The following is a 15,552-nucleotide window of genomic DNA, read 5'->3' on the forward strand; positions in this document are numbered from 1 at the left end:
TAGCTGGGAGAAAATAGCAAGAGCCTGCCAGGACACAGTGTTTTGGCCAGAAGATACTATACTACAATGTGGTCCAGAGGCAAAGAGGGCTTGCAGGGTGGATTCATTTTTAAAATATCCCACAACATGTTGACAACACAGGTGTTCTTCTACTGAGTAACCCTATTGTAGATTTCTACTATTAGCAAATTAACTGAATGGATGATAAAATTGCAATAATCTGCATAGACAAATTCATAAACTGAAAGAGACGAGTCACACTATTCACCTTAACAAGACAAACAATTCTGAATACTGCTAAACTGGGGGTGAGGGGGTTACTATTCAAGTAAACTGCAGAATTCTGAAATGAAAAAGATGACTCATAGCCAACAAAGTCCATTCAAAGCATCTTTTTTATTTGCTATAAGAATATAATCTTCATTTCTGCTTGTAAAACATAGTAGGCATTTATAAGCAATGCAGACTCTCCACATATGAATGTTTATTGAACTAAAATTTTAACAAAGGTTGAAAAACAATCACCTCCAAAGAGTAAAAAAAAAAAACACAGAAATATCAAACATCCTTAACACCCCACCCTCAATCAATTATGAAAAAGCAGTGAGGCCTGAAACCCAAATCAGGAAGTTTTAAGAGACCAGAAAGTTCTCTCAAACCTTGTCAGTGTGTAGTCAAAACGGCTCTGTGCATTCGGCATGATAGTTTCTGCATAGTACCAAGTAGGCATTACCTGTGAGTTAAACTAATCCAGACTAAGGTACACTTACAGCCTGCAGATAGCTTTTCTTGCTCAAATACTGGGCAGGGAACTAAGAATTGTAATTGTCTTCCATAACAAAAAGTCACAGTGATTTCTCGCTTGTATAGCAATTATCTGAACGAACTACATTATATATGAGCTACCCAACAGCACCAGTGCTCACTGGACACTGGAGCTTGTTCCTTGGGTAATTATGGTCTATGGAAATGAACTAAACTCTTGACAATCAAGCCAGGATCCTGTGACTGTCACAAAAGGCTCCTTGCTTTCCTAAACATGGAATGCCCTGTACTAATGCTTCTCTGTACTCTATAGTCACCAGGTGTGGCAATAGCTTCCTGAAATCCACAGTCCATCTTCATCACAAAAGTAGTAGGATAAACAAACTGAGATTTGAAAACAAACGTCATACTGCAAGTCCAAGGACCTGAAGCAAGTCTCAGGCAGGACAGGTGAAGTTTAGTCTTGTAAAACAAACCGAACCTTCAGATGCTATCTCTAGGTGTGAGAATTCCCTTGCATCTCTATGATTTTAGTCTAAAAGTAAAACTTCTTGGTAATGTTATAGAAAAGCTAACAATGGTGTGCCAACAAGAGGTGACTTAGAAATATTTCTGCCCCACCAATAGCAAGTAGAGCGGGTGGGAACCCCAAGAGCTTTGGGTAGGCAGGCTGTGGACTAGATGAGCTACAGTTTAATTTAAAGGCATCTCTAGACTCTAGGAGGCAAAGTTGAAAATGAGGGAATAACTTTAGGTTTACCATTTTACAGCTTCCTGCCTTAGTTCCACAAAACCATATTCCCCTGTGGTAGATCTGGAGCCTGGAGTCTTCTAGCAACAGGCACTTCATGAATCTCTGGGTACTCTGACAGAGGGAAAGGATTAAAATGAGTTGAGCCAAATGTATATTTAGAAAACTCAAATCTTCCAAGTACTTTTAAGCTGCTAGGAATGAGATGTGATCAGAAATCAAAATCTCTCTGTCTCTGTCTCTGTCTCTCTATTTCTGTCTCTCTCTCTCTCTCCCTCCCTCCCCCCCACTCGGATCTATTTTCTAAGCCCGAATTCTGTAAAATCAATGAAGAAAACAACCTGTTGACCATCTTTCCTCTAAGATTGTTATCTCAGAAGCAGAACATTTGTTTTGAATGTGTTTGCTTTCAAAGTCACACATTTGCTTGAATTTTGAGTAAAGTAATTTAAATTTTAAATCAGTGTGTTTAAAATTGGACAACACTAACAGACATGTTAACATGAAACAGGGAAATCATATGGGGTTGCAACCCTAGACAAAGAAGTATAATCAATTAAGGAATGGTTCTCAGGGAAAAACACATCATCTGATTATCCAATACCAGACAGTCTTCTCTGAAAACACATACATACAAGTAACACAGGGTCTGAGCAGATTATATTTATATATTTAGGAATATATATATATGTATATAATATATATGCAATATATAATATAATATATATAAAAAGTAAAAGAAGCCATGCTTTTGAGAGAGAACAACTGTATATGTTAGGGTTTGGAAGAAGGGAAAATAAAGGTGAAAATGGTGTAATTATATTTTAATTTCACAAAATCAAATCATTTTAATTGGAAAAGTTATTTTTAGAACTACATTTCTTACCGCTGATAGTTATTGAGGCAGTGTTCATGTAAGGGTAAATCATCTCTTGGGGATGAAAACAGGTCAGTGGGAAGAATTTTATTTTTCAGGATAAGATATATCATTTTTAAATTGGGTGCAACTTAAAACTTTTAAAGACCTACACAGTAAAATCAACCATTTACTAGCTTTTTCTGGAGTCTTGATTGACCCCAAATGTAGTGACTGGTGCATGTATAAGAGAATGACCAAGGGGAATCTCAAGCAGGTTTCCCTTTAACTCTCAGGGTCGGCCACAGTAGTGCCAGCTGCATGACTTCGGAGGTGTGTCCTGGTGTATCTAGTAGGAGCTGAGAGGCAGGCAGTCAGGCAGACCCTCCTCCACTCCCTCTGTTCTTATACTTGCCCTATTTTTTGTTCCAGTGATGAGAGATGTTCTGGATCTTTTTCATCTTGATCCGCTGATCCAACATCTTGTACCTTACGGGATGATCATCAGTTTTCTTTGGAACGGAAGGTGCATAGGAGCTAGATGCGTAAGCAGGACGCTTAAAATGGCGCAAAGGAGGCTTGATGACTGGAGACCATGGAAAGGAAGACAGACAACCATTAGCTTCAGAGAGACTTGGTTGGATAGAGACATGGCATCTGCCTTCCTCTTTGACTTGCATGTCTCCTCCAAGCCAGAAAATGAACAGGATTGGATTTCAAAACTGATTGAATAGCACAATATCAAATATTAAAGTTATTGACTTTAAACTCAATAAAGACAAGAAACTGCTAGAGATGGGCAGTGGTGGCCTAGTATATAAAGTTTACTTGGTGATGAAAGGGTGTGGAGATGCTGGGATCACAAGTGGAAGTAAAGTTAGCATGGTGAGCAGTGGTATATTTATTGTTCACAACAGTTAGCATTGTGTGCAAGCTTTGGGGGGCTGGAAAGATGCCACTTATTCCCAAATTACTAACTAAAAGCACATCACTGAGAAAATATTTGCAAAATATTTATAAAGGTCTAATAGCCAAAATGTACAAAGAATTCTTAAATTCAGCAGAAGGAAACAATTCAGTGCCAAAATGGACAAAATGAATAAACTCCTTACTACAGAAGATACATATATTACATAAGCACAGGACAAAATAAACAGTGAAGAATTGCAAATAGAACAGCAACATTCTATATAATACCAAAGTCCAAGACCCTTAGAATGCTTCTTTCTGCTGATGGGAGTGAAAAATGTTACAGCTGATTTGAAAGAAAGATTAGCAATTTCATGAAGCCAGACACAGACTTTACCATAAATGCAATATACTTTTTACTTTTTTCAATTAGTGTACTCAACTAATTGGAAAGACTATATTCATGTATCACTTGACTGTAAAAAGCAAGATGACTTTTAATGAGCTAATGGATAAATATATTACATAGCATATCCAATGGCATCATAATTGATAGAAATAAACAAGTGATCAAGCCATATGAAGATATGGACACATCTTAAATACACTTTGCTAAGAGAAAGAAACCAGTCTGTAAAGGCAGCCATACTATATGATTGTACTTACAGGATAAGCTTGAAGGGAAAAAAACCCCACAAAACTATGGAGACAATTAAACGATCATTGATTGTGACATTATTAAAGTGAGGAGAGAAGAATAAATAGGTAAGCAGTAGGAATTCCAGGGCAGTGAAACTATTTTATGTAATACTAGTAGATCCTGACACCATTTGTCAAAACTCATAAAATTTTATGGGGGAGATCTCTAATGTATGCAATTTTTAAAAGGCACAGAGATCCCAGAATGCACTGCAAAAAAAAATCTGATGTCCCTGCTACTTTAAGTAACAATGAGCCTGCAGGGGATGGGAAGCTAGAATCCTTCCCACCTGAATAACTCCTTATAGGCAGGCTCTAACAGCACAAGGACCAGAGGAACTACATATGAACTATATACTCTGGTTGATAAAGTTGCTTCTCAGACTGGGCAGATGAACAATTCCAATTCCACTCTACAATTCTCTAAAGTTGAAAACTTATATAAAATGAGAACAGATGACAAAAACTATCCACAAAGATGCTAGCAGTTAAGCAAGAGGAGGAGGCTAGAATGATCTAAAGATCATTGATTAGACTTGGTGAAATCAATATAAATTCATTGCAAAGATATTTATGGCTATGTATGATGGTGTTTATTAATAGGAGTGTTTACATGGCTTAGTGCACACATGTGCATTTCTTTATCAGACCTAGAAAAATTACAGGCTTTGAGGCTACAACAGCAGAGAACCCATCTTATATATACATTTTAATTTCAAATATCATTCTCCAATGAGGGGAATAATCACATCCTATAGCAATAGCTTGCTATAGAACTAAGCACAGTATATACACGGTGGACATTGATACCATTATAGAAACATAAAATTCAAAAGTACCAAAAAAAAAGAGAGAAGAAGAAAAGGAGGAGGAGGAGGAGGAAGGAAGATGAGGAGGAGGAAGAAAAAGAAGAAGAAGAAGAAGAAGAAGAAGAAGAAGAAGAAGAAGAAGAAGAAGAAGAAGAAGAAGAAGAAGAAGAAATGACAAAGCAGATCCAAATGACTCTAAATGAATGTCACTTTGAGCAATGAATGGAAACATGGAATCAAACACCCAAAGTATAAAAACATGGAGTCAAGCACTACCCAAATAAAATACAGATCAGATTGCCAAATAATTTCTGTTGTTTTTTGTTTTTTCAAGACAGGGTTTCTCTATGTAGCCTTGGCTGCCCTGGAACTCATTCTGTAGACCAGGCTGGCCTCGATCTCAGAAATCCACCTGCCTCTGCCTCCCAAGTTCTGGGATTAAAAGTGTGTGCCACCACTGCCCGGCACCAAATAATTTCTATACATCCACTGTCTTAAGAAAGAATAGGATGAAGAGGCAGAAGAGGAAGAGAAGGAGGAAGAGGAGGAGGAGTTGTTAGTGTGGGCTGGACATGGTGACATTCTTCTAATAATGTGTATCCTAAGAAGGGATGAAAGAGCAGTCTCAGTGAAGAAATATGACCAATATGGCCCCAGCCAGGAAACCAACATGATATAAATATTTTTAACCGAGAATACCCTTGACTTTATGTGACAGGAGTTAATATTTTGAGATGAAAGTAAAACTTACATAACCCTGTTCTAACAGTAAGCAAACAGCAGATAACCCCAACTGGTAGACAGCCACAAAGCACCTGACTAGTAAAGCAAAGAAGCCTGAGAGACTGAGAAACCACAGAGCCAAGAGGAGCTAAGGAGACACAATGCATTCATGTGTTTCCCTTGGTGATCCTGGAACAGAGAAAAGAAAATGACGGCAAGTGAGAAGCAGGAAGGTGTGAATGGTCGTAGACAATGGCGGAGTCCATCACCTAACCGGCAGTTCTGCAAGGAGAAAAGATGAAAGAACTGATTAGATTCTCTCTTCTCTGTTCTACTCTCCCGTGACTCCTCCTTGTTCCTCCTGAAATTCTGTTCAGTTAAAGGAGAGGAAAACTGTTGTAGGTAAGGACAAAACAAATATGATAATTAGGTGAGAAGCGAGAGACAGAGGTGGTGCAGTTGATTGCCCAAGCACAGGCTCTTGCTGTAGGCCACTCCTGCTTTTCCTAAAGAACAAAGGGAAATGACACCTAAGTAAGAGCATTGGAAGGACCTAAAGCTAAGGGACACTTCTGTTAAACATCTAAACCAGTTCTCAGAAATACCCTCTCAGCAAATATCTTCTAACAATGAACAAATGCCTGCCTTTTGTTACATGTGGGGCTGAGCAGATGGCTCAATGACCAAATCTCTGCAATTGTTAGGCCGGAGTTCCACTAGTATCCACAGAGAAGCTTGGTACAGTGACAAGCAAGTATAGAACCCCAGTTCTGGCAGGGCAGAGACATGTCAATCAATCCCAGTGTTTCCCTGAACATTCAGTCTAGAAGGAATGGCAAATTCTAGGTTCAGTGAGAGACACTGCTTCAAAAAGTAGTATGGAGCAGTCGAGGGAGTCACCTCTGACCTCCACAAATGTCTGCATGATAGGCATCCCACCATCCCATACACATACACCACATACACTTACACACAATTGGACTATTATGGAAAATATGAAAGATACATCAAATTGTCATGCTTCAGGTTGGCAAGATGGCTAAGCTAACAAGCGTGATGGCCTGAATTCAATCTCAGTAACCCACATAGTGGGAGAAGGAGATTGACTACTACAAGTCATCTTTTGAGCACAACTGTGTCATAGAATACACACAAACACACACATACACGCGCACTCACACACACACACACACACACATCTATACACACACACATACATACACACATTCACATACCCACACTCACACACACGCACTTACAGACACACACACATCTACACACACACACTCACATACATACACACACACACACTCACATACATACACACACACACATACATACATACATTCACATACACACACTCACATCCATACACACACTCACATACACACACTCACACACATACACACACTCACACACACTTACACACACATACACACACTCACACACATACACACACTCACACACATACACTCATACACATACACACACTTACACACATATATACACTCACACACACTCACATACACTCACACACATATACACACACACTCACATACATACACACACTCACATACACACTCACACACACTCACACATACACTCACACATACACACACATACAGACACACACACACTCACAATGCACACACTCACACACATACTCACACACTCACTCACGCACACACACTCATACACACACACTCACATATACACACTAAATGAAAAAAGAAGTATGTGTAAATAAATTCTCATTTTTATCTAATTAAAATATAGTACTATGATATCTTGAAAATATGAAAGAAGTATTAGCAAAAATAGAGGCTTATGTGATAATATAATGAAAAATAACTGAGTCTAAACTAATTTAAAAAATTATACATATATATATATTTTTACATGTATAACTGTCTTGCTTACATGTATGTCTATGTACCACACATGTGCTTGTTACCCTCTGAGGCTAGAAGAGGTCATCAGATTTTCTAGAACTACAGTTACAGACAATTTTGAACTGTCATCTGGGTGCTGGGACTTGAACCTGGATCCTCTGTAAGAGCAGCTTCTCTCCAGCCCCTAACCTAATCTTATCACGACATAGCATATTACCATGTGCATAGGAAAATCTAAAAATTAAATATTAGCTCAAGGCCATGATTACACCTATAGAGCATGAACATTTGCTTTGATTGACTTTTAGTATTATAATTTTACAAAAGAAACATAACTAAGCATTTTTTTCTATAGAATCATCTATCAACATTACAAGAATCCACCAGAGGAAAACATCTGATAATCCAATGTCCCTGGGGTTTTCCTACTAGACAACCAGAAAGTCTTGCTCAGCACACTTTCTGAAGTCTAAGATTAATATTTACCTACTGGTTTCTTAGAACATATGCTGTGTGCTGCTGGTGTAACTGAAAAGAACAGAAATCCCTGCACTGGTGGGCAGTCATTCTGGGTCAACCCTGGAACTTGTGCATCACTTACAAGAAGAGGCATTCTTGTTGTAAGCTGCTCTTCCCAGGCTTCTTAACACCCAGGCCGAAACTGCTTGGAGATATCCTCACACAGTGAAGGCTGTCAGAAAATGGGTCGGTTGCGACATGATAATAAATTCCCCTGTTCATTGTTAGAATGGTCAAATTTAAGCTCTCAGAAAGTTTAATCTCATGGTTTAGGGAAAACAAGTACTATAGCCACCACCAATCCCACTCCTCAACACATATAGAACAAGTATAAAAACATTGCCATGACCCAGGAGGATAGAGAAGGGAGGGCTGAGAGTCTCAGATAAAGAGCTCAGGCTTGGGCTCACTGATTTATATCTTTTGAGTCACAGTCCCTCTTCATATTCATCCTATTTTCACAACTCAGCATGAACTCAGCCAAAGTATTATTGAATTTCCCACTTCTCAGCATGAAGGAACATTTACCATTTGCTAGAATTCTGATTGTCAGAACAAAAACTCTGCTTGCCACTAGCTGCAAATAGCCTGAACCTACTTGTAGAGATCAGCTCCCCACCGAGCTATGTAATACATGCATGCCTGCTGTCACCTCCACTCAATATGGGGGAAAGGGGGAGACGGTGCCCAATGCTGATTTGTGTGCACTCTTTTGCTTTTCTCCTATGCAGGAATCAAGATTTCATGGCAGGGCTTGACAGCAGGGCAGGCACAGGGGCACCATCTTGAATGCTGTGTTGATCTTTCTTCTGGGGTTCTAGGTGTCCTCCTGAAGGGTAAGTTTTTATTCATCTTTAGCATGTTTCTGGGGTCTTAAAAGGGGCCTGATCCTCTTCCTTTCAATAATTGCCATTCACTGCAGCTGAACCCAATAGTACAGTCTCCTTCTCTGGACAAAGAAGAACCAACTAGGGAATAGAACTCCACTCTCCATGTGCTGTATCAGCATGCTTAACACTCTTTAACTAGTGGACACCGTGAAATAGTACTTTCTTCTCTTACAGCAAACAACTTGCAAGAAACATTAGTATCAGCTGGTGTAGGTTTTGACCCAGGCTTATACACCTGTACACAGTGTTAATCAGTGTTAATTTAGAGGGCACTTTTGAACACACTCAGAAAAAGACAAACTCAAGACAAAAACTATACATCATTACCTATTATTTTTTATTTTACATTTACACATAATCTTTGATTTTCCTAAAATGATGCTCTTTCAGGAGATTCAACTCTCATTTATCCTTCATTATTTTCATAAATACTACAATTCCTCCCTCCCAAACAATGCCCATGGCTTTCTTCCCTTCTGATCCCTCTCTCTCTCTCTCTCTCTCTCTCTCTCTCTCGCTCTCGCTCTCTCTTCTCTCCTTCCTTCCCCTCTCTTCTCTCCTCTCATAAACTAGTGCACATACTCTTTTCTCCAGAAAACAGATTTATATTTGTTTATACATCAAAATGATATAGAGGTTGGATTCAGATATGATTATGATAACTGACATACAATGTCTACTAACTGTACAAGGTACCATGCTGATGATTTAATGTGAATTAGCTTCATCCATGCCTCAGTTCACCTGCCTATAAGCAAGCCCTAGGGCCACTCCTTTCCTAGGCATGGAAACTGAGGCTTAATAGATCTATATCCCAACTATGATGAAGGAGCGTTGATTCACATCCAAACAGACTTCAGACCCTTCCTGGTACATGGATAAGTATATTGGCCCAAATTTAGCTTTAATAATTGCTAAAATGTCAAGTTAAAACTACCCCCTTTAAGTTTCACTGAATCTATATAACACCTATGGCTTATGTTGAGTTCTGCAGGACCCCGCAGCATATAGCTATCATAATGCTTCCTTAAAACAAACATCTTCTGTGTGTATGGCTCAAAGAGTAGCTACACAGAGATCCTGATGGAGGCCCCTGAAGTAACTGTTTTCTTCTGGTGCCTCCCCTCCACAGGCTAGAGTGCTGGCACGTGTTCCAAGCTTAGGCCAGTGGAAACAAGTCACCCTGCCAGGCAAGCCTGGGACCTTAGGTGAAATTGTCCTTACTGGTTTCTCCCCCCTCTGCCAATGAAGGCCACATGAAGAGCTTTTAAACCTACTGGTGTTCGAGTTTAGTTCAAGCACATAGAGCAGAATCTGTGGAATAGAACTGAGCCTCTCCTGTCTTTACACCACCACAATTCCAGACAACTAGAACTACTACTTTAATATCTCCAGTATTCCTGCTTTGTTTCTTTGCAGTCTCATTTGCAGCTCTGCCATCTTTAGAAGGTAGGCAGATTCAGCTTTGGCTCTGGCCTCATGGGATGTGAGAGCCTTGTTTCACTTTCTCATCACAGTAATAGAAATGAATTAGCACTCACTTTAGAAGTTAATAATGAGAATGCAAAGAACCATGGATCCAAAGCTAGCACCGGTGCTCCAGGAAGGAGCGCTCCTTCCTTACCGGTCTTTCTGCATTTCCTGAGATGATGATTGGAATTGTCTGGCAGGTTTGCTATTACCAGGAGTGGTCAGTAGCAGTACCCTTTACAAACTTTTAACTCATATACATCCCACAATGTGGCAGCATTAGCCTGAAACCAGTCTTATAGCTCTCCTGCCCTTCCGTAGACACAGGATTTTACATTAACCCAACAAGAAAATTACTTTTCATCCACGCGCATTACATGAAGTTGTCCAAAATGACACTTTATTTTTGAACTCTTCAAGGTGTATTTCATATTAAACAATAGAATGACTAATTCCATTACATACACTTTTAAAGATATTGGCTTTCCAAAGACTACCTCAAGAAAATGAGGCTGAGTGGTGGTGGCACACACCTTTAATCCCAGAGCTTGGGAGGCAGAGGCAGGTGGATTTCTGAGTTCGAGGCCAGCCTGGTCTACAGAGTACCAGGACAGTCAGGACAATACAGAGAAACCCTGTCTTGAAAAACCAAAAACAAAAAAGAAAGAAAGAAAAAGAAAATGAGAAGCCCACACATAGTCTATATAGCTTTTATTTTTTCCTCAGAAAGACCAAAGAGCTCTGTGAGGTGAAAGAGGGAAAGCTTGCATTCTGGGAAGCTATCTAGTGATATTCATGTTGAGCCAAGGTTAAGAACCACAGGTGAGCTAAGCTCATTTTGAAAGAAAAAAAAAGTCATCTATAATACAGTCATGCATCATATAACGATGCTTTAGTTAATAACGGGCTGCATGTAAAATGGAATATCCCATAGAGCCCACATGTGTTAGCAAGCTATCTCATTGAAGTTTATGTAAGAATTCTGCATGGCATGCACACAATGAAATCACTCAACAACATATCCCTGGGAATGAATCTCCATTGTGAAGTGGTGTATGGCAATATTTAGGGTTAGAGAAATCTGTGAGGGTCTGTGACTGTGTCTGATTCATGCATGCAGACCTGTTCTTGTCCCTCTTCATCAACATTACATGATACAGACTCTGTGATGAGATCTATGGCAGAAAAGACCCATGAATTTCTCCTCTTGGAAGCGGTGGGTGGCATTATAGGAGAAGCATTGGCTTGAAGGCACGAAGAACTGGGGTCATTCTTACTCTATCCGAGACCCTAAAGGTCTCCTCCACGAAGGGTTTTTTTTTTTTCTTTTCATCTATTCTATGATGTGGGAAAAATGGTAACTTCTTTCCATGGCTGTTATGAAAACTTCAAGAGGTTGTATACCAGGGAGAATATACAGGCTGGTTCTTTGCAGTGAGTACATAGAAGGTACTTGGTGACAATTGTTACATGATAAATGAGCATGGAAGGCCAGGATGTTTTTATCATGGAGTGATTTTTTTTTTATAACAGTATTGAATTTCCTACACACAATTTATACCTGAATGATCTTACCACACAATGAAGAGATTCTATTTCTTTGCATTTCTTTGCATTTGTCAGATAACATACCACTTAACTTTTCAAGGAAACCACTTTTCAAAAATTATGTGGTATTCTAAGTAAGGTAGAATACCCAAAACACATTTTGAACTAAGCAAGTAAAAAGATGGATGTTCACTCAATGTCTCTGAGAAGGACCCAAAAGGTGCTAGAGCTCCTGATGGGAAGAGTGCTCAGACAACCAATGAGGAGATGGAGCTTCGTTCCTGATTTCTAATCTAGATGTAGTTAGTAGATCATGGGGAGACTATGGAAATGACGGGACCCACCCTGATTCCTGAGACCCTGCCTTCCTTACACTGAGACGATAGAAATGCTTGTTACTCTCTGTGGGTGTGGCTGGTTGTTTGTTTTAGATGCTTCTTTACTCCATAGTTTCTTCAGTCTTTCATGCCTACATCCCTGAGCATAATGTGCACACACATTTGTATTTCCTGATGTAACCTGGTATTGATAATAGGTGTTGCAGAGATATGTTTAAACGAGTGAACAAACTACTGTGTGCCACACTCAGTAACCTTCACAGATGCTGCCTTTAAAGAAATAAATGACTCACTTTAACTAAGCACTTGCTGGCGATGATGTTGGTGTTAACAGGAACCAGCATTTCTCCCTTATTACTGTGATGCCATCATACCTAGAGTCACTGCCTATGACTTTTTTTTTTTATAAGAAGGATGCCAGTGAGCCCATCCCTTCACAAGCTTCAGGTCTACAGTGAACCTCTGCTGCAGTGAACCTCTGCTGAACACAGATGCTGCAACCCTGGCTTCTATCTGCAGGTCTCGCTAGGAAAGGAGCTGATAAATAGTTCTCAGTCCCATCTCCTACAAACTGGTGAAGGGGAGGAGTCTAGAAAGTCAACTATTTTTATATTCAAGTAGCAGCACCCCTCAATTACCCTGTTCTACTTTAAGGAAAGAAATCTTCCCTCAGGAAGATGATCATTTTTTTATTTCATATTTTTATGTTCTCCTTTTGTGTGTCCTGCACCCACAAAGTCCATGTTCTTCACCGGGACAAGTGGCGTTGTGCTGAATCCTTCACTTAATTTTTCTTATCAACACGTAGATATTTCTTCCACTTGGTTATTTAGATTTGAAATGGAAATGTAAGGCTAATCAGTGAGTTGTGTGCCCCATGTCCATACTAAGCCATTTCAGAGGCTTCTGACAGGGAATCAGTAATAGTTGCACAGCTATGGCACCACAGCAAGGCATAAAAAGTAAGCCTTGATTCAGTCCACAGAAAGTACGCAACAAAGGCCAACTCTCACTGGAAACTGAAGGTGAAAGTCAGTTGCATAACCAGGTCATTGGTCATTTTGGGATTCACTTGAACGAATCCTTCACTCCAGAGATATAAAACCTTAAAGTCACAGGGGGAGAAATGATCTAAACCCCCAGGCATAAGGCGAGTGTGTGAAAAAGTGGCTCCAAGTGACTACCTCTAGCTTTTTCTTGAAACAAATCTCCCAGGAATGAGAACAGGCTTGCCACTTGCCAATAATTACTTTAGGCAAGCTATTAAGGTATTCATGCCTCGGTTACCTGGACTGTTAAAGAAGATGCTACTACCAAAGTCCTCAGAGAATTATCAGGGTTTAATATATGTTATTAATAGCATTTTCCCTGATGTAAGTTTAAAATACATATAAAAGTACTTGTCTTTAACAAGCTGTATTAGGGAGATCAAAACTTACCAATTGAAGTTAAATACTCAATAACTTACAATACATGTAGATTTTGTTTGGGAAAAGAAATATAAGCTTTCCACAATGTCTTCAGACCTTGGAGATGTCCAGGTCTCTTCCAAGGAAATTTTTGGATGATTTTTTTATCCGTAGTCTCCTGCAACAGGACACAGAACAATATTATTGGGAGGAGCTGAATAGCATTTGGCTCAGAAATTTCTTTCTACAGCAGGCAGCAGAGTTCAGAAGCAGAGCCACATCTACTGCAAGACTACTGCACATGCTGCAGTTTGTGCAAGGAGCCATCAGCTATATCTGCATCAGTAACGATTAGGTACTGTACCTTTCCTCTAAGATCACTTCAAGAGGCACCTGGGAAGCTGCTCAGAAGTCACTGCTTTGGATGGGTGACAGTTATGGCTGTAGTTGTGGTAAAACTTCAGGCAAGAGCCAACAGTTGCCCAGTTCTCCACCATGGATGGTCCCCACCCCTAAACTCCATGAAATCTCCATTCAAAATTCCACTGGACAACAAATAAAGTAGGCTCTAGGAAAAAAAACCTATCTGTATGTGCTAGCCTTTCCAATGCAAGTGCCATTCAGGTTTAGATGTGTAAAGGTTCCAGATGATGCAGCTTCTTGTGCTGAAGCTGAAGGATGATCCTATTAGATAACTGCAGAACTGTATAGTCCTTTAATGAAATGATCATTGCAGCCTTCTGACAAATAACTGCAGAGCTTCTAAAAGGACCTAACTCCTCGTAGCTCAACCACATCCAAAGATTAGAAAGGAAAAATGTCAAAGTTCTTAGAGCACATGTTAAACTAGCATCATGAATGAAAGTAAACATGATTGTTTTTGGAAAGCAGCCATAGCTTTCTGTGAAGTCATTTTTTAAACAAGCTGGCAAATTAAGTACCTATACGCTCCATATCAATGTTTTAAACATTTCTAAAGAGATTAAATGGGAGCTGGGAATGTGGTTAGTGGGTAAAGTGCTGGCTGGAGAAGCCTGAAGACCCAAGTTCAGACCACTAGCATCAAGGTGAAAAAAGATGTGGTGGTTTATTCTTGTAAACCAAGTGATAGGGAGGCCTCCAAAGGGAGGTCTAGGGCTTGGTGGTCAGCTTTTCTACCTCAGTTAGTAAGTTCCAGGTCCAGTGAAAAGAACTGTCCATTAACTTTATCCACACAAGAGATTAAGCACAGGTAGGACTTAGTGCTTCTTCTCCAATCCTTCCCTCTAACTCTCCAAAGCCATCGCCTAGAATCTGTTCATTCCTGTGCATATGTGCATAGTATTACATTTATAGTCATAAAATAATATTTATCTATGTTTTAAAATAAGAAAAGTCATTCTAGAGGTTATTACCTTTTCTCGCTCTACATTTTGAAGCACAGTATACATAAACAGTATTGTAGCAACAAGAACAGAAAATTATTCCAACAGAAAAAGATTAAATACCACATGTCATATTTGTACAGTAGAGTTATATATAGATGGTCTTCAAAAAACCAGCTCTGTATTTGGATGGAGCTTCCTTTGCCATACACAAATGGAATATGACTATAGTACCAATATATCCCAATACATAGATGTAAAAGTGGGATGGATCTGATCCAGTTAGACCATTGCTGCAGTTGAAAGGTCAATTTAAATGGAAGGCAATGATTACTAAGTATTTATATCTGGGAGCTTGTTTTGACACTCAGGTTTGTGTTGAAGTTGCCATTCTTCATTCTTAGCTATTTCCTTTCTTTTCTCTGTTTACTGACCTCCTGTTTGATCAGTTTTTCATTTGGATAGCTGTTCCATCTTAGGATACTATGCCACAGTGACTGCTGGGCAGTGTATCAAGACAAAAAACTTATTTTTCATTGGTATAAGCCTTGACCTATAAGATGTGAGTTCCTGAAGGCCCACTACCTTAAGTTTGGATGAAATATCTTGT

At 39.4% G+C, this 15,552-nt stretch overlaps 1 protein-coding gene across 6 annotated transcripts in view; it reads right to left on the reverse strand.

Moving 5' to 3' along the window:
• Positions 1-377: 377 nt before the first annotated feature.
• Positions 378-15,552, reverse strand: part of Pde1c (phosphodiesterase 1C) — a 454,206-nt gene continuing 439,031 nt past the window's right edge. For 4 of the 6 annotated variants that reach the window (XM_031382002.1, XM_031382005.1, XM_031382004.1 and 1 more), the window contains one exon: positions 378-2,958. In XM_031382002.1, the coding sequence (XP_031237862.1) occupies positions 2,789-2,958 (170 nt within the window). In that variant the 3' untranslated portion in view covers positions 378-2,788. Of the gene's footprint in view, positions 2,959-13,490; positions 13,757-15,552 lie in introns of those variants that run through there. The other 2 variants (XM_031382003.1, XM_031382008.1) reach the window with 1 other exon arrangement.

This window comes from Mastomys coucha, unplaced genomic scaffold, assembly GCF_008632895.1.
Source record: "Mastomys coucha isolate ucsf_1 unplaced genomic scaffold, UCSF_Mcou_1 pScaffold20, whole genome shotgun sequence".
Taxonomy (NCBI): domain Eukaryota; kingdom Metazoa; phylum Chordata; class Mammalia; order Rodentia; family Muridae; genus Mastomys; species Mastomys coucha.